Source organism: Lipophrys pholis, assembly GCF_963383615.2.
Source record: "Lipophrys pholis genome assembly, chromosome: 6".
Lineage (NCBI taxonomy): Eukaryota > Metazoa > Chordata > Actinopteri > Blenniiformes > Blenniidae > Lipophrys > Lipophrys pholis.
Window position 1 is genome coordinate 6,943,598 of NC_137629.1, and position 22,664 is coordinate 6,966,261.

The 22,664-nt window shown below is 40.9% G+C and overlaps 1 protein-coding gene across 3 annotated transcripts in view; it reads right to left on the reverse strand.

Moving 5' to 3' along the window:
- Positions 1–22,664, reverse strand: part of atp8a1 (ATPase phospholipid transporting 8A1) — a 115,068-nt gene that overhangs the window by 23,508 nt on the left and 68,896 nt on the right. For all 3 annotated transcript variants that reach the window (XR_013935411.1, XM_080465387.1, XM_080465386.1), the window contains 6 exons: positions 21,162–21,301; positions 18,782–18,920; positions 15,468–15,532; positions 9,521–9,693; positions 8,176–8,359; positions 6,150–6,260 (listed from right to left, as the gene is read on the reverse strand). Coding sequence is in view for 2 of the 3 variants with exons in the window: in XM_080465387.1 (XP_080321513.1) it covers positions 6,150–6,260; positions 8,176–8,359; positions 9,521–9,693; positions 15,468–15,532; positions 18,782–18,920; positions 21,162–21,301 (812 nt within the window). In the remaining variant the exon portion in view is untranslated. The remainder of the gene's footprint in view (positions 1–6,149; positions 6,261–8,175; positions 8,360–9,520; positions 9,694–15,467; positions 15,533–18,781; positions 18,921–21,161; positions 21,302–22,664) is intronic.

The window sequence follows — 22,664 nt, forward strand, 5'->3', positions numbered from 1 at the left end:
TTTCAGTACATGTTTTCTATTAGTCATAGTGATGTTGAGTGACTTATGACAACAAAGCACTATAAAAATGGTGTCTACACAACATTCATCCTATAAAACATAATCGAATGAGAACGGACTCTTGCTGGTTTATCTTTAAAATGGCTGCAAGGTTGATGTATTTTGCTGAAAGTTGTTCTGGGAGAGCAGAAACAAAGACTTTTCTATCAATAAAGAAAAAAGTAGGTTTAAGGGGTAGGAGTAAATAAGTTTTTTACTACTTCCTAGTCCCTTTTGTTCATGTAAATGCAGATTTAGTGGATTGTGTTGTTTCTTTTGCATTTGTTTTGTTCATCTAAATGTTTGTTTTCCTTTCTTTTTCTGTTTGTATGTTCGAAATAAAGAAATAAAGTTAGGTGATGCATTAGTACAGGATTGTTTGATGTGCTACAATGTGATGAAATTGTCATTGGTCGAGCTTTGTGAAATTTTGAAATCAAGGAGGGCAGAAGGACCAAAACAAGCCAATGAGGACACATAAATGACGGTGGGAAAGCCAGGACCTCAAGATACCACCTCCACGATGCAAATTACGCACCGGATTCATCACAGGATTACCTTCAAACATATATCTTACCAGCTGTTTCCCTCTGATCTACCTGTTGACATGTGGGTGACAGATGAGGTTAGCCGTAGGGCCAGAGTCAGGCCTGCGGGTCTCTGAATGATGGAGACTTTGATATATTGTGGCACGAAAGGGAGACAGAGATAATTTAAACCATCTGCTGGATGGAAAGGAGGTTTATCAATCTGTTGATTAGCCATACTTATCTACACAAACACAGCCTCTGAGATTAGCACAGGAGCAAAGTATTTTCAAGGAATTATCAGTAGACCAGCAGATACAAATAGTTGGAAATTGTGCACATATCATAAAATAGATTTATCTATGAGGCAAAGCTAACTATAAAACTTGAAAAATGGTTTCCCTCGTGTGGATCAGAAGCTTCCCCTCACAGAGTCAAATGTTTGACACTCTGTGGTCCAGGACGGGCTCTTGCTGATGCTAAAACTGTCAAGGGAACATCAGGGGTGCTGTGTTTTGGCCATGGCCAACCAAGCATTTCTTCGCTTCATTTAACTTCTTTATGAAAGCTTGAACTGCTACAAATTCTTGGAGGGCTCCGCCCGCTGCTGCCACCGTCTGCACCACCAATACCAATCTGCCGCTGGTCTTTCCCATTTAATGGTGTAAGTGTATGCACGAAAACAAATGTCATCACCCCCACTGTTCATTCTCCTCATAAAGGGGTGGTGGGGTGCACTTAGTCTGAGTTTCTGTGCAAGCCCCCAGATCGTCCTGCCCCTCCCCTCCCCCTTCTCCACCACACCCACACAACTTAGATCCCACCTTCTAGTCCATCAGGTGCACTCTATCCATGTTTTTTTTGTTTCTATCATATCAGAGGACCTACTTCTAAACTAGGGATGTTCAGCCAAATCTGGGGCAGCACATCTACTGGCAATACAATAATAGTTTAGGATTTTTTAGTTTTGGCTTCTTAAGAAATACATTGAGATGCTATTGCTCAGGGTTATGTGAAGATGAAGTCCAAGCCATGAGGCAGGTTCAGCCATTAGTGTGGTTCAAGCAATGGTAACGAGAGGCTAGCGAGTAGGTCAAACTGCTGAATTAATTAAAGCTCTGCTCAATGTGAGGCTCTGGGCTGATATATTGTTGTGCTAAGTTAAAATAGGCTCCTATTCATAGCATGTGGTAACTGCTTCAGTGTGAGTGTTTTGGCCTGGTCTTTTGGGTTCCAATAGCTCCTCTCTCTTTCTCACTCATTCCGTCTCTTGAGGGACAGATGCATTGATTTGCTCATTAGGGGAAGTACCAGGCAGGATTTTTCTTCCCCTTTTCTTCTCCTCATTGAGTACCACTCAGTGGAGGGGTGTGGCTGGCCTCTCTCCCCCACTGCACATCGTGAAAAACAGTGATGGAAGAAAAGCGAGAGCTCAAAAAAAGGGAGGATTGTGCAGGGGCTAGCCGATAAGAAGACTTGCATATTCATCAGCAAATGAAAAATCATTGATTCCAGGGGTACTCTGCAGCTTTGCTCTTTTGTCTAGAAGTGGCTTGGGGGTTGGGGGAGTATGGCATTTGTCCCCAACAATATGAGCCCTGATTCTCTGAAGCTGAGCAGAAGCAGAATCACAAATGGCATTTATACACTAAACTAGCGAATAATATACAGAGACAAATACAAAGCTGATAAATATGCTGGAAATATGTGGCGCAGCAAACAGAAGCTGGCTCACAATTCCAGGCATGTGGTTTAATTCAGTGCTCGTCGGCGGGCATTGCTCTGCTACTCTAAACCATCTTTGACTATGCTGAGCGCCAATGAATGAGCTTTCATGTAATTGCCTCATAAATGCTACTTGTCCATCAGCCCCTTCTGTAGCACCTTGGCAATGTGTCAATCAAACCTGAGTGGCCAGCTGGATCACCCTTTTGAATCAAGTTGCTATGGCTTCCTTTAGAAAGGTCTCTTAGCTTTGATGTGTCTGAATTCCATTCTTTGTGAGGCTTCTCCTTAGTTTTCGGGCTAATTGGTAACAGAGTCAAAGTTATAAACGTCCAACGTTACTCCTGAAGTTCATTAAGCAACTGGGCACGATGCTTCAAAATACATATTTAATTACAGCTGTCAATTTTAAGTTACATATAGAGTCATGCTTCGAGCCTGACCATGCTAGAACTGCTCTCTAAATGATAAAAAAAAAAAGGAAATACAAAAACTATAATAAAAAAGGATCAAAGACGCTAAAAGAAATACTGTGAAGGAGTTCCATGTTCCATCTGTCAGTCAATCATCCACGAGAGTGACAGCCTCCCATTGTGACTCACAATTAACCCTCAGTGAGGCTCTGAAAATTCTGCACTGCTCCAAGAGCTTCAGACTGAGTAGCGCTCACATTCACGTCTTTCACAATAGCCCAAGAATCCTCCACCATCCTACTCTGTCTCTTATAAGGAAGCAGAGACTTGGTGGAAGAGAGGGAGATGAAAAGAGGCTTAAATACAGAGTCTCCCAGTGAAGGCATTCAAATTGTAAAGAGACACTGTACGGGACAATGGTGCTGCGAACAAAAAGTTCAAATTCTCCACAAAATCCGTGATTCTCTTCTGCAAGGTACCTTGAGAGTCGAGGGGAAAAACATGCACGCTCAAAAGTAAACCTATTATAGCAACAAATGCAGCTTTTACTCATAGCCCAGGGTTGCTGGTGTGTTAGATGTCAGGGTCTTACAAAACAGGGACATTTGAAATACTGAAGCAGCCAAATAGTAAAGAAATGTCCGATTATCTACCTCAGTCCACTGAAAAAGTGAAGCGCAGGGCAGGAGGGGAGTTATGTTTTCAGTAAGCAACAAAAGGTGAGCGAGAAAGAGGCTCTCTCTGCAGACAGAACTATAGAGGTTATGTTCTAGTTGTTGAAAAAGGCCTTTGAAAATGGACCTGGCATGTTTCAAATAGAAGCTGCGGTTAGACAGAACAAAAAAAAAAAAAAAAAGGATGCTGTGAAGGATTTTGACCAGACTTGTATATGATTATGAGCTCAGGTCTATTTAGAATTCAAATGAGGAATGACAATAACTGTAACAAATGGTGCAATCTTTAATCAAATGAACATAGGAATTAGAAGTTGCTACATTTAATGGACCAATACATCAAAACCAGAGAAAAAAAAAAAAATAAAATAAAGAATACAGATGGTCTAAAACAGGCAAACAAGAGTAATTAAATTTCCTGGGAAAAGCCGAGGAAAGCTGAAATGTCAAATGGTTTTGCCAGATGAGAATTAAATTAGCATAAATTTACTGTTAATTTGCATATGTAACTGGGATTTTACCATATCTGGAAAAGGGAAGCACAATCGAACTTTTGCTATGAATTTATAACAACATTTAAAGTCTGGAAAGAGACCAATGGCCCTCTTTGACTTCAGGCCGCAGTGCGCCAGAGACAGACACGCTGGAATGTAGAAGGTAGTCTACTGATTTTTCATGGCATATAAACCAGAACAACTATGAAAAAAGGGGGAATCAGAGGTCAAGTGTCACAGACAGAGGATGAATACAAGAGAAGTTTAAAGGGCTCATGTTTCTACTACAAAGTTATGTAGTGATGCTATTTTAAAAATGTGCAGCTGATCACTCACTCTCAAAGCTTGGCTGAGGAACAACCTCTTCAACTGTATCCTTTCTTGAGCAAAGACATTGAAACAATCAATTGCGTCTTGTCTACACTGAATATCCTCAGGTAACATGATTGTAGAGACTGAGGGAAACCTCTCTAATTACTGGTCTGTAGTTTTTTGCTTCCTGATCCTTCAGTTTTACTGCAAGTATGTAATTGTCTTGTCCACATTAAAACAATACCTGTAAAAATGCTGTGCCTCGATCCTGATGTAGAGCTTTATCCTCATGAAGTGTTGCAACTTTTCAGATCATTACCAATCTGGATATTCTTAAATAATGTCAGAAACGTGAAGCACTATTGATTGGAGGGCCGGTGTCCTGCATGTTTTAGCTCTCTCCCTGTTTCATCTTACCTTAATCTAATGATGATGTCACCACCAAAGTTGTGAAAAAGCTCAATAACGAGCCCCTCATTGCAATCAGGTGTGTTGCAACTGGGAGAGAGCTAAAACATGCAGGACTGCGGCCCTCCAGGAGTTTAGGCACCCCTGTTCTAGACACTAAAGACATTCACAAATGTGGTCAACTCCTAATAAGTTGAGAAATTCATATGCATTTTGTTTTCAAATCAGAGCATATCTACTTTTTATAACTACATTGCTTCAAATATTCAAAGCACCACAGCACCTCGTTAAAACCGCCTGATATGTAGCGTGCCGGGAGAGAAACGCTCATCACTTGGCAGTATCTGATTTTGAGTTTTCGAGCAGATTCAAAGCTTAAGTTCCTACTTTCATCAGACCAGTGCAGTGCCTGTAGATCAAAACATCGGAGCACTGCCAGTGATAAAGCTGCCGCTGATAGGAAGCACTTAACCTGTCTGGTCACCCTTGGTTATAGCTCTGAGTCTGCAATCTGTACTGGGTCTGGAATCTGTCAAACGCCATCAAATCCACCGCACACAAAGTGACCCACACTGGGAGAAACATACGATGAAATGAGAATCCATCCTCTAATATACAAATGAAAGTGTCTTTGAATTGATGCTATCAATATCCTTATCCAAATTATTATTATTTACAGAAAAATTACAAAAGGTTTGATATTGTCTGAATAATTATCATCCAAATACACTTAAATATTAATTAATATTAATTAAATATGTTACAGTGGGATCAAATGGCTCAGAAACATGGAGTTTGCAAGTGAATAAAATTGAGACAGAAACAAAGACAATGTGATGATAATATCATGTGATTACTCATCAACAATTTATCTGTTTTCAACAAGTGTAGTGGTTAACACTCTTTTTCACAACAGGATGCATCAATTCTGTGCTGGAGCTGTTCGGCTTGGCGGGTTCTCCCTGTGAACGTGCTACGTTTGTCAGAGTACTCTGGCTTCATTTGGCTTCTGCTAATTCGTGACTGCAGGTGTGTGTGTGTGTGTGTGTGTGTGTGTGTGTGTGTGTGTGTGTGTGTGTGTGTGTGTGTGTGTGTGTGTGTGTGTGTGTGTGTGTGTGCGTGCGTGTGTGCGTGCGTGCGTGCGTGCGTGCATGTGTGTGTGTGCGTGCGTGTGTGTCGTAATGGACTAGCAACCTGTAATCGGTGTACCTTGGCCTATGCCAAATGTAAACACTTTAAATCTCTGAAAACTTGAATAAAGCAGACATACAAGACAAAACAGGATGAAATGAAGACATATTATTATTACAATGTTAGACCTAAACACAACAGGGTTGGATGTGCAATTCTGAGGATTTTGTTTCTGGTGACTGCTTTGTAAAGGCAGACCTGCTGTTAACGACACATTCCCTTCATTACTGTATTTGCGAAAGCCAGTCGACAGAAATACAAACATGGAAACTGCAATTCAGAATCTTTAATAAATGGAGCAGTGTTAAATTTAATTCTTATTGAGTGCATGAATTGGAGTCTTGAGGACTACTGTTTGAGACTCACCTCGATGATGTACAGGACAATGTTCTTGTAGAAGCAGTACAGGATACACTTGGCCACACGATTGTAATTCCAGGCTCCGTGAACGAGCAGCAGATTTTTCAAGTATTTGAACTGTGAAGGGAAGTAAATGGAGGAAAACGACAAGATGAATGAACAGCAGAGGCCTTTGTAAAGCGGACTGTCTAATGGCTCCTCGCAATCAGAGATCAGTGTCGGAACAGTAACGCAGTTACAGGATGGTCAAGATTAAAGAAAGTCTTTTGTCACTGTCACGCCGAGAGCTAAAGAACTGATGATCCATTGTGGCTACAACCCAAGCTAACACATTCCAGCACTATGGAGTCAAAGACTGTGACACTGAGCTTTAAGTTGCTGAAATTAGCGGGGTTCATATTGGGATGTTGGTCTCTGAGGGGTAAGTATAATATTTAAATGGATTCATAATGGCAACATCATTTATGGCCTGTAGAGAATTTCCATTACCAGGGCAATTTTAGACAGATTGATGTGATAACAGTGCAACCGCAATAGAAGTTTTTCAGGGCACTATGATGCCATCTAACAATGGAAGTCTTTAAAAATGCCCATAAAACTTAAGCGGAGGGGCCAGTGGAGTAGAATTAAAGTTCAGCTTCGGAGAGGAACACAGCTTAGTTTATTTTTGAGGGCTGCTCGTCTTTCAGCTTCGCCACGGTACTCTTGTGTGAAATAAAAGCACAGTTTGTGTGACCCCTCGAACGTCTGGATCAAACATCAGTTCACACAGAGAGAAGCTGATGACAGACGGACAGCAGAGGTGCCTCAGCTCGATGCCTCTTTCCTCTTTGGCTCTCCTCTGATCTTTAACAGAAAACTGACCGTTTAAGTATTAAATCTTAGAAACCAGCTGCCAAACAACAGCACAGCAGCGAGCAGCTCATCTGACACTCCCGGATATCCACGTAAATCATGTAATGCAACAGGGGGAAAAATTGTACACAACCTTAAAGGATTGATTTCAGTTTGCAGCCAGCAAATTACAGTTAAAAGTACCATTACCTTTAATATATGGAAAGCATCAGTGGAAGCCTGGAAGTGTAATTTAATTTTGTGCTGGGACACAATCTAAATGGATTATTGGAGGCCACCTGTCCCTGAAAGACGCATATTGTGGATATGTCACGTGGACTAAAGCGAGCACTTAAGGAAAAACCTAAGTACCTCAATAGTAATTGCATAGTAAGGCACAGAGAGCGCACTCTCTCTCAGTCGACTATTAGTTTTCTAAACTCTCAGGCCCCTTGGCTGGAGTACAACCATAATGTACAGAGCATAGCGCAGCGGACTGAGAAACAGAGCCATGATACCACACGGCTTTAGTTGCAAACAGGTGTCACATATCGATGTAAAGTTACTACAATGTGATTAAGTATTTAAGTAGCAGAATGTGCTTCTACACAGTTATTGGGGGGATAAGGTGTCGCCTCATGCCTGTTTTACAGGTGTTACTACTTCACTGCGTGAGCTGAAGCCCTTTAAGACTTCTGACCCATTGTTAGGCAGAACAAAGCAACAAGCTATCAGTAACGTGTTGTATTTGTGAATCTGTGGAAGCTAAGTTTTATAGGGCAGGGCATGAAAATCTGCATTGGTGCCAAATTAAAGACACTTGCAAATCCAGAGTAAGGAATTTATTATCAGTACGCACTTATTTAATATTGTAAAAGTCTGACCTTGGTGATCGAGTCTTTTTGTGTGATTTTTTCTGGTAGACATTTTTATTTGATTTACTTAATTGTTATCCGATTAATAAGCTTCATCTTTGTAATCTTTTGAGCGTCCTTGAAATTTGCTTTTTTTTTTTTTTTTTAAATGAGCAATATTCTGTCTATTAAAATCAGGCTTTTAAGTACTTTACCACACGACAACAACACACTTCATACACAAATCCTAATATGAATAAAAACCAATTAAGTTTGAATATTCATGTTTTCATCAAAATCAATGTGGTTCAACGCTCCTGCTGAGCCCTCGCCATCATGCTGACCTGAGCAATGGAGTAGTCCGAGGAGTTTGCAGCCTGCAGACCTTCGTTTCCCGAGATTCCCACACCGACATGAGCCGTCTGGATCATTCCTACGTCATTAGCTCCGTCGCCAATGGCCAACGTGATCACCTTTACCTGCTTCTTCACCATCTCCACCACCTCAGACTTTTGAAGAGGGGATACTCTAGAAAAGGGACACACATTAATAAACATCCCACCACAAATTCAAATTCATAAAAGATCTGTAGCTTTAAAGTTAAGCGGGACTTTACAACATATAAACAAAAGAAATACAGAATACATTTTCATGTGAGGCTGTAAAGAGACAATAGTGTGAAACCCACAGATGCGGAGGTGTGCAGAAATTTCCAATATCAATTATATAAATGACTTAAATGAACAGTAATTGGCAAACTCAGGAAATTTAGTCTGAAAATATAAACAAAATTGAATTCAATTGAAATATGAAAAACCCTGTTATTTGTGAAGTACAAAAGTTGAGAAAAGAAACTGAACTGGTGTGTTTGGATACCATAAAATGATCATTCATTGTAACTGTTGCTATTTCTTAATGCAACACAAAAAAAGACAGTAAAGATGGTCATAGTCAGGCTTCTAAGGAAACTCAGCCACTTCTCTTGGTGCACTCAGATATGCCTTCAAAAAAAGTCTCTGGAGATGATGTAGTAAACTGCATGTCTGTCTTTAGCTGTGAAGCAGTTCATGTTTATGTTCACCGTGGTTTCAGGGGCCTCATTCATCTCCGGGAGTATCTCAGTGCCCACAGAGTGTGCACAAGTCAAAGGCAGGTAGAGGTGGGGGGGATAGAATAAATAGAATAAAAAATAAAAAAAACTGACAGTGCACAGAGTAACAGTGTGGCACCTAAAGGTTTGCTGTTGTTCTGAAAACCTGGTGCAGAGTTGTGGCCCCAAACTTCGTCATGGCTACTTGAGTACTTAAGTACTTCCTATTATTTATGTGGCCTGGGCAGGTCAACAGTGTACCTTCATAATGTTGAAAGTTTCCATTTAAATTTATGACTATCACACTTTTTAAAGTGCTGCTATAAGAAAACCAGTGAATGACCTTTGTGGCGAAGAAGTAGCACTTTGTAGTTTGACCAGAAGGTTCTTAATTTCATTTGGTTCATATTTTGGGCAAGCATGTCTACGTTGAGTTTAACGTTTGGTTGTACAGAACAAGCAACCTCAACTTGGGCTTAACTATTTTCAAAATTGTCCACTGTTGTTTGTTAACGTTAGTCCTGTGAGCACATCTTGTTTCAACCTTTTTACCTTGTGTCTCGGGTTGTTGTTATTTATTTAATTTTTTCAAAACTTACCTGCAGCATATGACAGCTTTACAGGACAAGGCGAGGTCGAGGAAGTATTGTCGTACGCCAAACGTGAGGGCGTATTTGAGAGTCTTCCCATCAATAATGAGAGCAAAGTCGTTTTCCTTGTAGAGGGCATCTCCCAGCATTCCACAGTGGTGACTGAGTGTCTCCCTTGTTGCCTGCATAATGAGGAACATTACGTAAACGTGTATTAGCTGATGCAATTAGTTGAATCTTTTCAAAACCAGCCAGAGGAAATGTATGCACTCTTGCTAGATAAAGTTTGTTTTCCTCGACTGGATTGGCATTCAAAAACTTTAATTATGATTAATTTAAAAACATTTGAAAAATCTATTTTAAAAATGCCATCTGTTCTTACAATAAGTGATTGAGTGTGTACACGTGTCTATGAAGCACACATTAATCATGTTTGTAAAGTAAAATTAGATTTGTCATGGATAATAAATCAAAACGCAATGACACACTGTGAAAGATATGAAAAAATATGGTGGGTTTCAACAGCAATATATTAGAAGTAATACATATCATTTTTCCCCCCTTGTGAGAGCTCACAACACTAAACTCCAGTTTCTGAGTTATGATGGTACAATTTCTGATATGTGAACTGGATTGAATGTTTTCATTTCATTATTGTGGGATCTGTGGTAGAGAGCACACTAACTATTCATTTTGTAATGTTAAATATCTGCTAAATGTTTTAAATAAAACAGCATCTAACAATGGTCAAACAGATTTGCATCACTGCCAGCTCAAATATATTCTGTAGTGCAATATCCAATGACTCCACAATAGCATTTTTATCTATTAACAATGTGCAAATTTTGAACGTATACTCAAGAGATTTTACAGTCCTATTACATTATATTAATTTTTTCCACCGACACCCGTGTAAAGTTGGCGGATCACTTCTGCAGAGCAGCTGCGCATCATATTTCATATATTTATTCATCATGAGTCCAGTATTTATTGCGCTGCAGTCCTGTCTATAGGGTGATAGCGCAGATAAGTTTGGCGACTGGGTCACGTTTGCTTTTTCAGTATACATAGATACAATGATGAGTGATGATGAAATTATATAAATATCAAACTAAGATTAACTGTTCACAGGCATGTGTGCTGAATGGATGGATTTAGTGGTGAGATCATCAATTTATTCTTTATTCAATCATCTTCATCACAGATGGTGAAGTCATCAGCTAATAAAGTTCTGTATGTGACTATCATTTATGTGACTTCAGATTAATTTAATAAAAAACTTTTAGTCGGAATTTAGTAAACGCATCTATTTTGTCTGTGTCTAGTAAATATATCAAGTGTAGCTACACACAAAGAATTATTAAATTAATAAAAAGCGATTGACTGCTGCATGCGAAGCAGATGCCCAAACAGCTGAAATCATTAAATAAAATGGAGGCCATTACCAGGACTGAGCACGGGAGGGGTCCGGCCTGGTGCCGAGGTCAGATATGTCAAAGCAGTCATATTGTACCAGTGGGACCGTGCACTGTTCGCTTGGCATAACAAAACTCTGAAACCCCAGCTTAAAGGAAATATTTGGAGAAAGGGGCTTTACGTTTCACAAAGCAAGAGACGGAGAGTGAGAGACACGCACAGAAAGAGATGATGGATTAACAGAGGAGAGAAACCGAGCAAGAGGATACAAGCAGAGAGCAGCTGTGAGGACTTAGCCATCCCTGACAGGGTCTTGAAAACTACACAATCTGGTGAGCGGTGGGCAGTGTGTGTGTGTGTGTGTGTGTGTGTGTGTGTGTGTGTGTGTGTGTGTGTGTGTGTGTGTGTGTGTGTGTGTGTGTGTGTGTTGCCACAACTTGTGATATCTATATTCAACTACAGCTCCTCCATCCGCGTAACCAGAGAGAGCTTTAAGATTACATCTCAGATTCAGCGCCTGTTTAAAAGCTGGCATACTCTAAGTATGAGAAAGAATTCACTTTGTTCAGAGCACAATCTATTCATCACACACACTGATAAGTAAAGTTTACCATTTCCTTAAGTAGAATGGCCATTAACCCCCTAATTTCCGCTGCGGAATTTTAGCACTAATGCTGCATGTCTCTTCCTAAAGCCTCTTTGTTATGGCTATAATGACCAGTTTAGCCAATATGACTAGCTAGTGTTTAGTTTCGGGGTGAGTGTGTGGCGACCATTCAGAAATCCACAAGAGCGTCCCATACAGACGGAACTCTTTTGTTGATATAGACCCTTGAGTGATACAGCCAACAGGACATGACACTCATGATGTGGAATCTGGACATTTGTATATGTGTAATGTCATCATCTGTCTTGACTCGGGGGCACCGAAAAGGGGATGTTCCACCTCAGAAGTGTGAGGACCAATAGACCCTCCTGTTGTGTTGCCTAGTGTTCATTCAATGTTAAAATAAAAAATAAATACTTATAATGATAAATAGTGTAAAAAAATACATATAACTCCTTGTTGTATTAATGTATTCTTGTTTGCATTTGTTTTGAAACCATCTCAATTTTTCGTAAAGTCCATAAAGTCGGGCCTGTTGTGTTCCTGGTTGAAAGTGGTGGCAGATATTTTATTGGTGTATAAAGGGAATTTTCCCCAAACTACACTTGAGAAGCTCCCATTTCAATATAAATGTGTTAATATATTAACACAAGAAGAATATTACAATGTTCATCAGTCCATCAACTTGGTGGAGTGTGTTAACTCACACTGCAATGATGTTTTGTTTCTCATATTTGCAAGGAGCATGCAACAACGTGCACATATTGTCCAAAGTTTGGATTCCATTTTTGAGAGGACATGCTTGTTTTAACCTCTCTTGGTGCACACAGACTGCACTTCTTCCTCTTGTCACTTCTGAGCCATCTTCATTCAGTTATATGGATTCTCTCCCCACTATTGTGGTGATAAAACTGAATATGAAATATTATTGGAATGATTTCACAACTGTGTGTGTGTGTGTGTGTGTGTGTGTGTGTGTGTGTGTGTGTGTGTGTGTGTGTGTGTGTGTGTGTGTGTGTGTGTGTGTGTGTGTGTGTGTGTGTGTGTGTGTGTGTGTGTGTGTGTGTGTGAAGTCAAGATGTTATCTTCTGTATTAATTTCTAGTCCTGGTCATTTCTGACAAGGAATACCAAGTTTACAAAAAGTGACAATAACACACAGAAAAGTTTGTTGTTGTTGTTGTTGTTGTTGTTGTTGTTGTTGTTGTTGTTGTTGTTGTTGTTGTTGTTGTTGTTGTTGTTGTTGTTGTTGTTGAAAAACATGTTTTTGGACAAAGTCTGTGAATCTCAGGCCAGTCTGATCAAATTAACAACATTTTTCAGAGATAAAACTTCTTGCTCAAAGTTGACTTGAACACAACAAGGTTAGGGTTAGGACAAGGTCGCAAATTAAGCTTTGCTTTAAAAAGTTAAAATACATTGCTCATCTTTGACTGTCCTTTATAAAAATGAACATACTGATCCATAGTAAAAGATACTGTGTGTGAAGCTACTGTTTATCTGTGTAGTTGCAACAGTAGGTCTTCCTAACCCAGTTTCAGGGACCTCAGTGGGTATTGGTTCTAGTTGGTATGGCAGATGAATTCATGACCCATCAAGCACCTAAGATGTGGCAGTTTTCAGGACAAACACTGACCTGAGTGGCAATCTGACATTTCCAAGTTCCAATTCATCATTATTTACTTATTCTTCTATCAGATGTACTTTATGATTACTGTGCCAGTAGAACATAAGGAAAGCAAAAATATTGCCAATCATCAGCCCAACATACGGATCAGACAGTCCAAGAGTATCACTAACAGAGTTGGTGGCAACTGGATTCATCCATTTGGTGCTACACTAGTGTGTGACGTTACAGGAAACCAGAAGAAAAATAAGTGGGGGAGGTGTGATGATGCTGGTGTTTCTGATAGACTGGTTTCCATTGGCGAGTGTGGTGGTGTATTGGGCCATGGGTATACTCAGGGTACTCAAGTTTCCTCCCGCAGTACAAAAACATGCATTTGAGGTTAATTAGTCACTGTAACTTGGCCACAGGTGTGAATGTGCGTCTGTGTGAACGTCTGCCTTTTTGTTTGCCCTGTGATCAACTGGTGATCTGCCCATAGCGTCCCCTGCCTTCACCAACTGTGAGCTGGGATCGGCTCCAGCACCCAGTGACCCTGACTCGGTATAGAAAATGGATGAATAGGTGTCATAGTGACTGTTGACTACTTTCCAACTGGGTGGGCGGTTTCTGGGCGTTACAGCAGGTGTTAAACAAGAGGAAAAACATATATACGCTCCTTCAGTTTTACAGCTCATGACGTTTTCAAGAAGTTATTAGTTGACAGTTTGTTTGATGAAAAGTGTTATGAACAAAAAAGCAAAGTTAAAAAGTTAGTGAGTAGCTCAACACTTTGTAACTCTATTTGGTGTCTATTTTCAATGTTATGAAACTCACAGATTTGTGCGTGCTGTATAAATAAGTGTATAATTACACACACACACAAGCACACTTTTTTTTAAAAGCAGTTATTTTCTCAATGTAGGCAGATCATTCACACAAGCCAACCAAGTACGTGTTTCCTCGCTCCAAGTCCTCACTGCTATAAGTGACTTGCTGAAGAGTGATTGAACTCAGAGTGGATGACAAAACTATAAAGTGTGATAAATATCACTCGCTCTGCCTCCATCCCTTCTCAGATCACCTCTCTTGTGTTTGGTCTTCCCCTCAAATCCACAAAACAACTGGTTCAGCACAAACGCATCCTTTTTGTTGTTTTTGTCATAGACTTTGTCAAGGACAATATACTCTATAGTAGAAGAGGCCTTCCGTGGTATGCTGTCATTCTTGGTTTGGTGTTGTAGGTAAACATTTATAAAAAAGCTTTTTTCTCACCTCAGGAATTTTCGTTCGAATGTGAGTCAGTATATGAGATGTCAATAACTCTTGTGCACTTTTAATAATAGTCTTGAAACAGAGCAAATAATGAAGACATGCTCCAATGACTCTGCTTCACAGCACGAGAGCAGTCAGACTGAGCCCCGCTGGTGCCCCGTTCAGTCTTGGCGGAGAAGTGTCTATTCTTTTGTTTTAACAAACTGCCTTATGTAAGCATCTGCTCAACCACACCAGAATGGGACCTGACATTTCAAAGTGCCGGTCCGTGTGCTTTGTGAATGCACCGTGCCCAAGTTTCCAACTCAACTCCATTCATCATGCATAACGACTGGCTGACAGAGTGAAGGCAGTCCGTCATCGCCTCCAACCCCCCCCCCCCCCCCAATCCACTTTTTCCTCACCATTTCCGGCCTTCTGGTACAACACATTGAAATGCAACCGAGTTTGTCCTCCCATCCTCAGCCCAGCTTTTGCTCTGCTAGAAGTGCAGGGACTTGGCCTTTTCAGTTGCAGAAACAACAGACAAGACTCTCCTGCCGGGGGGTCAACAGACTTCTCTGTCGGGAGTCTTGAAGATGTTGAATGCAGATTTGGGGAAATGTGGTGGTTTTAGATGGAAGGCTCCCTATCGCCTCATCCATTCACTTTACAGACAGCTTTTTCATTGGGATTGAGTGAGGATGTTCTCACGTCATATTTAATTCTTGAGAGAAATATGCTCAAGTATTTCTTAGTAGCTGCTCTCAGCCAGGGGTGTTGGCCCGGGGCCGCATATTTGACACCCCTGCTTTAAACTGTGCACAGCTGTACATGTAGTTTCATGCAAGTGTATATTAGTAATGCTGTACGTTGTTTTATAAGTGACTAAAACCTGCCAGAATTTTGTGATTTAACTGAAGAATGTCCTTTATATCAAACTTACACATGTGTTATAATGTTTGGAAAAACTGCAATTGCATGAACCGGATGACAAAAGACGAAATGATGCTTAGACTGAAAAAATAATACCTGTAGTTTGATGATTTGTGAAGTAAAAATGTGCATACTTACATCTAAAGTGTCTTCATTTATCACGAGCATTCCCATGTTCTTAGTCAGTAGTTTGCAGGAATGTCCTACAGTAAAACAGAGAAACAGATAATGAAAACTTCAGAGTTTACGCAAGAAATATATTAAAAAATGAAAAGACTGCAATGTAAGCATGTAGGTCAAAAGAAGATGTTTACAAGCTTAACTGCTGTTTAACTTCTCCATTAAAATTGTGTTTATTTTAGTTTCAAGAACCCACTCAGGTCAGTGACAGCTGACAAAAGACACAAGCACACAGTTCTTAAAGGAATAAAAGAGGAAAAATCAAAACAACCAACACGTTAAGGTGTAACAATTAAAATGTTACTGCTCAGAGGTAGTGTCTCAGGACATGACTAATGAGTTTGGTTTACAAGAGTTTGTCAGTTTCCTGTTTTAATAGGCAGTTACAACTCTGAGTTACACAGCATGGCTCTCTGGGGAGCGTTCCCCTCAGGTCTTGGCTGGGACAGATGCTCAGGGTCACCAGCAAGGTGGTGCAGGGAGCCTCCCATTGGGTGAAAACAGAAATGTTTCATGAACCAAGACTGAAGCCTTCAGTTTAAAGCTTTGACTGCCTGGAAAGGCTGCCATCTGTGGCACAACCACATGAATATTTGTGGGCTTCAACACTTTGCTTCTGTCTGGAAGGAGATCTTTGTGTCTTAGCGGAGGCTACTGCAGAGTCAGTGAATACATGGGTGGCATTTTCTGTGAGTGAAATTGAGATAAGATTATGCACAACGCGCGCGCACGCACGCATGCGCACACACACACACAGGAAATGAGTAAGTCTCACCTCCAGAGTGAAAACCAAACAGGGTCTGCAGGATTGCTTTCTTAAGTGTAAAGGTGCAAATGTCCAGAAATTTGCCAATGTGTGGAAAATGTCTCCCCATCTCAACACTGTCTCTGCTCCTTTCCTCCTTGTTAATTCCTGCCACAGCCCTTCCGCTTAATGGGTTTGCCTTCAGCTCATTTGACTGCTTTTTTATTATTGTTATTATTTCACCAAAGTTAAATTCCTGGACTTTCTTCAATTCAGATGAACTAAACACTGCTCCTGTGAGGCTTCAGGAATGTTTATTAATGACATGTTGCTTCACAAGCAACAAAAATACACATTTCAGCCACAAAGCGCAGAATTAAGAGGCCTAATAGCAAAACAGTACCATGGTAGGTAGATGCAATGTGAAGTCTGGTAACTTTTGTGTTTACTCCTGCTTAAGGGGATGATGCCCAAACATTGCACAGCATTAGTGAAGTGAGCAATGTTTCCTTTCACTGAATTCTGGCCTCTCTTGTGCATTACCTACATGCAGCTCGGCACAAGCATCGGCTCATGGAGCATGTCCCAGAGCAAACATTTCTTTTTCCTCAGGCAGCCAGACGCATGGCTTCAGAGTAGGTACTTAACATTAGGTCAGGTTGGTTCAGGCTCACACCAAACTAAAACAATGGCTGGATTCCTTTTTTTTTTTTTTTTTTTGTCAATTCATAAACTCTTCGGGGTCTACTTTCGACTTTCTGTTACAGAAATTACATTTGAGTGGTTTCTGAAACTTTAAAGAGTAAAAATGAAAAAATGTGTTGGACTGACTTCATTAGTCCAAATGAGTAAAATATGCACCCTTAACCTCAGTGATGGAGATCATCTTTAAATGAAAATAATAAAAAAATAAAGTCAATATTGAGCGGAGCTTTTAAAGAGCAACTTAGTCATAAAGTGGACCTGTAAAATATGTCAGTCAGCATGAGCATCTGCAGGGATCCTTCCCATCTGGGCACAGTGGGCACAAAGGGCTGATTCAGTCGGGCTACAGTGGTCACTATGGCCACAAATGAAGGTAACTTTGATCTATTTTCCAAAATGATGTGTCGCAAAGTAAGTTATATGCAACGCTGATCCATATGTGGCTTTTACACTCGTATGAAACCTAGCAAATTGAAGCTATGGGGAAAATTAAATTGTTCAATCTGCATCACCTTTCTGATAAAATCTGCAGGGCTGGAATCTCCAGGGCAGCTGGATAGGTGAGTTTTCGGCTTGTGTACATATGCATGTTATTTATTTCATGTCAGTGTAGCGTGCCCATACATCATTCGGCATTCTGCGACAGAAGCTTTTTCTGGATATGTGTGACAAAGACACATTCAGCTTGTCAGTACGTTGGCCTGCTGCAGCGGCGGTGAGAGTCTGGCACAGGTTTAATCACAGCGCGGACCAGATTCACCAGCAACTTCAGTTCAGTGGGAGGCCAAGTGCAACAAACAACAATAACGTGTGTCGTAATGTATCGGCCTTTAAAGGTTGTTTTATTTTTGAAACTTCACTTGAGTAGCCTGTCCAGAATCATAATTAGAAAAAGACAACACTGTTTTGTCTTTTATGTTTTTCAACAATGCTGCGCTTTCCAAAAAGCACTTGTAATTTTACACCAATGTCATCTTGTTGCAAGCTACTGATGTGTTTTTTGCAGGTAAATATGTAAACCAATCGGCGCAAGGCTGCCATTAGCTCAAAGCACCTTGAAGTTTGAACTGTTTTCTCAAAGGAGAAACTTCTACAGGCATAGAAATGAGTATTTCGAACTTGATCCATCTATTATGACACTTTATCCACCGGTGAATTGCAAGGAGTTGGTTGTAAAGGCAGTTAGAATTAGTTGACATTGTCCATGCCGTTTAACACACACACACACACACACACACACACACACACACACACACACACACACACACACACACACACACACACACACACACACACACACACACACACACACACACACACACACACACACACACACACACACACACACACACACACACACACACACACACACACACACACACACACACACACACACACACACACACACACACACACACACACACACACACACACACACACACACACACACACACACACACACACACCAAATTGACCCATCCATGTAAAAAAAAAATCTGGTTTGGATTGTTTCTATGATGCAGAAAACTCAAGCAGACACATTGAACATGCAAACTCCAGTCATAAGGACCCTGAACAAGAAATAAACCAAGTTCTTTTTGAAATAAGATGTGAAAGAGAATATTAAGTCCACTTAAACAAAACAATACAGTTGCTTACATCATTCTTCATGAAAATTTTTTTAATAAATTGCACCATATTTGGTATTAAAATAAATCATATGAGCGATTAACCAGTGTGAAACTTTACATGATATACGTCAAAAAAATATCTGCATAACACACACAGTTGAAAGACCCCAAAGTCATCTGTGGCTGCTCACCAATATTGATGGCTGTTTCCTGTTTGTCCCCAGTCAGAATCCAGATTTTGATGTCAGCCTTCATTAGAGTCTCAATGGTTTCGGGCACTTTATCTTGAAGCTTGTCTTCTATCGCTGTGGCCCCCAGGAGCTGCAGGTTCTACAAGAAAAGTCATGGGGGGGAAAAAGGCCTGCGTGTAAGGATCATAACAGAGGAAGGCCTTTAAAATGTCATGTGTCAGACAAGCATCTGAGCCAGGATTGTGTCACTCAGTCAGTGGTGTTTTTTCTCCTCATCAGCTGCTCTTGTTGATCACCCAGAAAAATCCACCGCTGGCTTAAGGGGTTTTGGATCAGTTACTGTGGCCCCGAGAGAGAGTATTTGTGTGTGCATCCATGGAAAGGATCTTTCCCACACAAACACACCCACAAAATACGGTTGGTATTTTTCCCAGGAAGCTCTGTGGTTCTGAGGGGCTGGTTGTGGGCTTGCATGAGCCCATCATGAGGCCCTGGATTTGAAAAGACGCAGGATTAGAGGAGAGACGGGAGCCACTGGTGGAGGAAATGCTCTGTGTGCAACAACCTGAGTGCTGCTGGTTGTACGTCTGAGCTCTGTGCTTTCTGATCACTGCATGAAAAATTGCCTGTGGACAAACATGACTTTATCGACAAGGGCACTTGTTGTGGATTATGATATAAGAGCCACTTCAAGGCTGTAGCTAGGATTTTTTCGGAGGGGGGGGGGGTGGGACGACTCAATGTGTGGTGTGCATTTTACGTGCGGTTGTGTGTGGGTGGTGTTCCCTTGAGGTGCAGACGCTCCTCTCCATAACAGGTGAGGAGATTTAGCAGCAGCTGGACGCGGCTGTTTGGAATGACAAAGTTCTACAAGCTGTGTCACAGAGAACGGAGGCTCACGGCTTTACTCGGACGGCCGCCTGAGTTGCGGCCACAACTTCTCTGTTGGTCCTGCAATTACTATTGAGTAAAGATGTCATATGCCTGTGTCGTTAAGTGGCGTTCACAACACTGCTTATATTCGAACTGTGCTCTCTTTGGTCCCACCACAGGGCTGGGCACATCTCATCTTTATACCTCGACATGCCTTGAAGAGCTTGGATAACGACCATTGGATCATTGCTGCAACTTTCACACAGCAGAGGGGGACCCTAATTGAGCAAGGGCTTGGAGGACACTTCCTAAAAAAGACATTTAAATAAACTTGACTTAATGTTGCTTGGGGGGGGGGAGGGCTGAAGCCCCCTCTTCCCCCCACCAGCTATGGCACTGCACTTGAACAAGATTTCAATCTATCAAGGAGGAACCAGAAAACAAGAAAGCAGAGAGCTGGTAGATATCCATTGAGTTTTTGTACAATAATAAAAGCATAAGGACAGAGTATCTCCTTAAAATACCTTAAACGCTGGCCTGTCTTGCCTACAAACTGCTCACATTTTCACAAAGTGGTGCTGCAGAGGAAACATGCATTTGCATGTAACACTGAGATCCTAATTGTGTTCTGGGACAATTCTGTCTAGGTACCAGTAATTAAGGCTTGGTAAGTAGTCAATTTAAGCTTTAAACAATAAGGCCCTTACTTTCACGAAATTACTATAGGGCATCACAAAATGGGAAGTTCAAAACATGTCAAGCAATACAATAAATAACCCTATACAGTGAAAGTAATAGAAATAAACAATAGAGGGTAAAACTTTAGGGAAATTAGCATCACAACTGTAAAATGGGACATTATTGGCAGATTCAATTAATCAATGATGTAACTCATTAATTGAATATCAACATTTTCTTAGAAAATACATAATTACCGGTTGAGAGGGTTGTTAGAGAGATGATTTGAGGGAGTCCTTTGGATAAAGTATGGCTTCACAATTCCATTATGACTCCACTGTGCCCCCATGTGGCATCACTGTGAGCAGTTTTAAATATGGGTGGTCCTCCGAATGGCAGCGATGCTCAAAACCCTCGCAGCCGCAGTGCCACACTTCACTCATTAAGCAATGCACATTACATTTTTTTCTCTGAAAGCTTTTATGTTTATTTCAAGATTGATTGTCTCTATTTGTTTTGGACAGCCGGGAGGAGCCACGGAGAACATGCCAAGTGCCTGATTTACAACTGTGGCTTCCTGTGTTTGACTAACGACACACGGACCCAGCTCCCTGAAAACCTTCTCCGACTGCTGCTGAACAGCATGAAACGGTCCCAAAAAACCCTCAGAGCTTTAAACTGTTGTATGTACTTCAGTTTATACTAAATCTAATTTCTCTGTAAAGGTGTTTCAAATACATGATTTGTATAACATTTGGCATGTTAACAGAAGAAAGGCTGTCTGACACACAAGACCTCAGATGCAATTTTACTCTGGAAATTATCAAACCTTTTCTATCAGTTCGTAGCTCTCCTCTAGTTTGAGGGCTCTGTTTTGCAGGGCGGTGCAGGCTCTGTGGTGGATCTCCTGCCACTGCTGATAGGACGACTCACTGATGTCTGCCACTGCGAAGCACAGAGTGCGCAGCCCTGGAAGACACAACACAGCAGCACAAATCTCACCTCAGACTGTCAAGATTTTTCACTGTTCAACATTTAAGTACTCTGGTCACTGCTGAGTGTCACTGAAACACACCTACACAGTAGAACCCCTCCTCACTGTACTGTTCAGTAAAAGAGCAATTAAAAGTCTTGGTGGGTAACTATTTGTATAGTACGATATAAAGCTTAAAGGTAGCCCCAATGAACCACAGATGTGTGGAGTTAGTTTTATAGCATTCTTTTTTCTTTTGCTTATGGATAGCATGTATATTTAGGATTTATGTCTGTCGTCATATTATTTATTTGTGAACAGTTTAAGTGAATAATTAGTTTTCCTTCTTGACAATAAATCTTAATAAAAGGAAAGATTATTTCCTTGTTAAATCATACCACATTTCTGAGTTGTCATGGAAATTTGTGTAACTTTCTATGCCAGTGGTTAATCAGTTGTCCTGCTTCAACCCCATAGGGTATGGGAATCCCACAAGGCCATGTTCCCTATTAATGTTGCACTAATTGAATGTGGATAGAGAGGATAAGTTTTATTGCCACAAACCAATGTTACATCAAATAAATGGATTTTTGTAAAAAAAAGACAAGTTAAAACAAATCTGTTTTTAACTGTTCTGTTTAATGCCAAAGAGATGATATAACGACCGTACATTTAATAGAGCAAGTGTAGTCTAAATGCACATAATTATGTAACAAATTATGTTCCTTTTGACAAGATTTTAATAATACCTGAAAGATGGCACCCACCATGGTCGACGTGTTTGCTCGCTCCACTCTCGAATGCCAGCTTTTTTGTCTTTATTGTGTTTTTTGTTTTCACCACAACTGTCGTGCACTGCTGACATACAACAGGCAGACTCTACTGAACATTGCAAACTCAAAACGTTTTGAGTTTAGTGGATTTTTATCTCCGGAGCTACAACCCATTGTGCACTCCGAGGGCCACCGGCATTACCACCAGGAAGATCCAGATGCACCGACCTCGAGTGAACCAGCTGACCCGAGGCGAGTACTTCAGAGACAGAGAAGTACGAGAGGCCAGAGGGGAGGGCTCCATGCTAGGCTAAACGCCCGCGCTAACCGACCACCACTACCCAGCCTCCTGCTACCTAACATGGGGTCTCTGGAGAACAAACTGGACGAGCTAAGAGCCAGGATGACAACACAGCAGGAAATGATAGAATGCTGTGCCCTAATGCTGCCTCTTTTTTAAATTTTTTTTATTTAAGTCGTTTTTCTTTTGGTACAGAAAAAAAACCCAGAACAGTGAAGCAGGCAACAAATAACGAAACATTGCCTGTATCTTCATATCCTTCCCTTCACATTTAGGAGTGTGGTT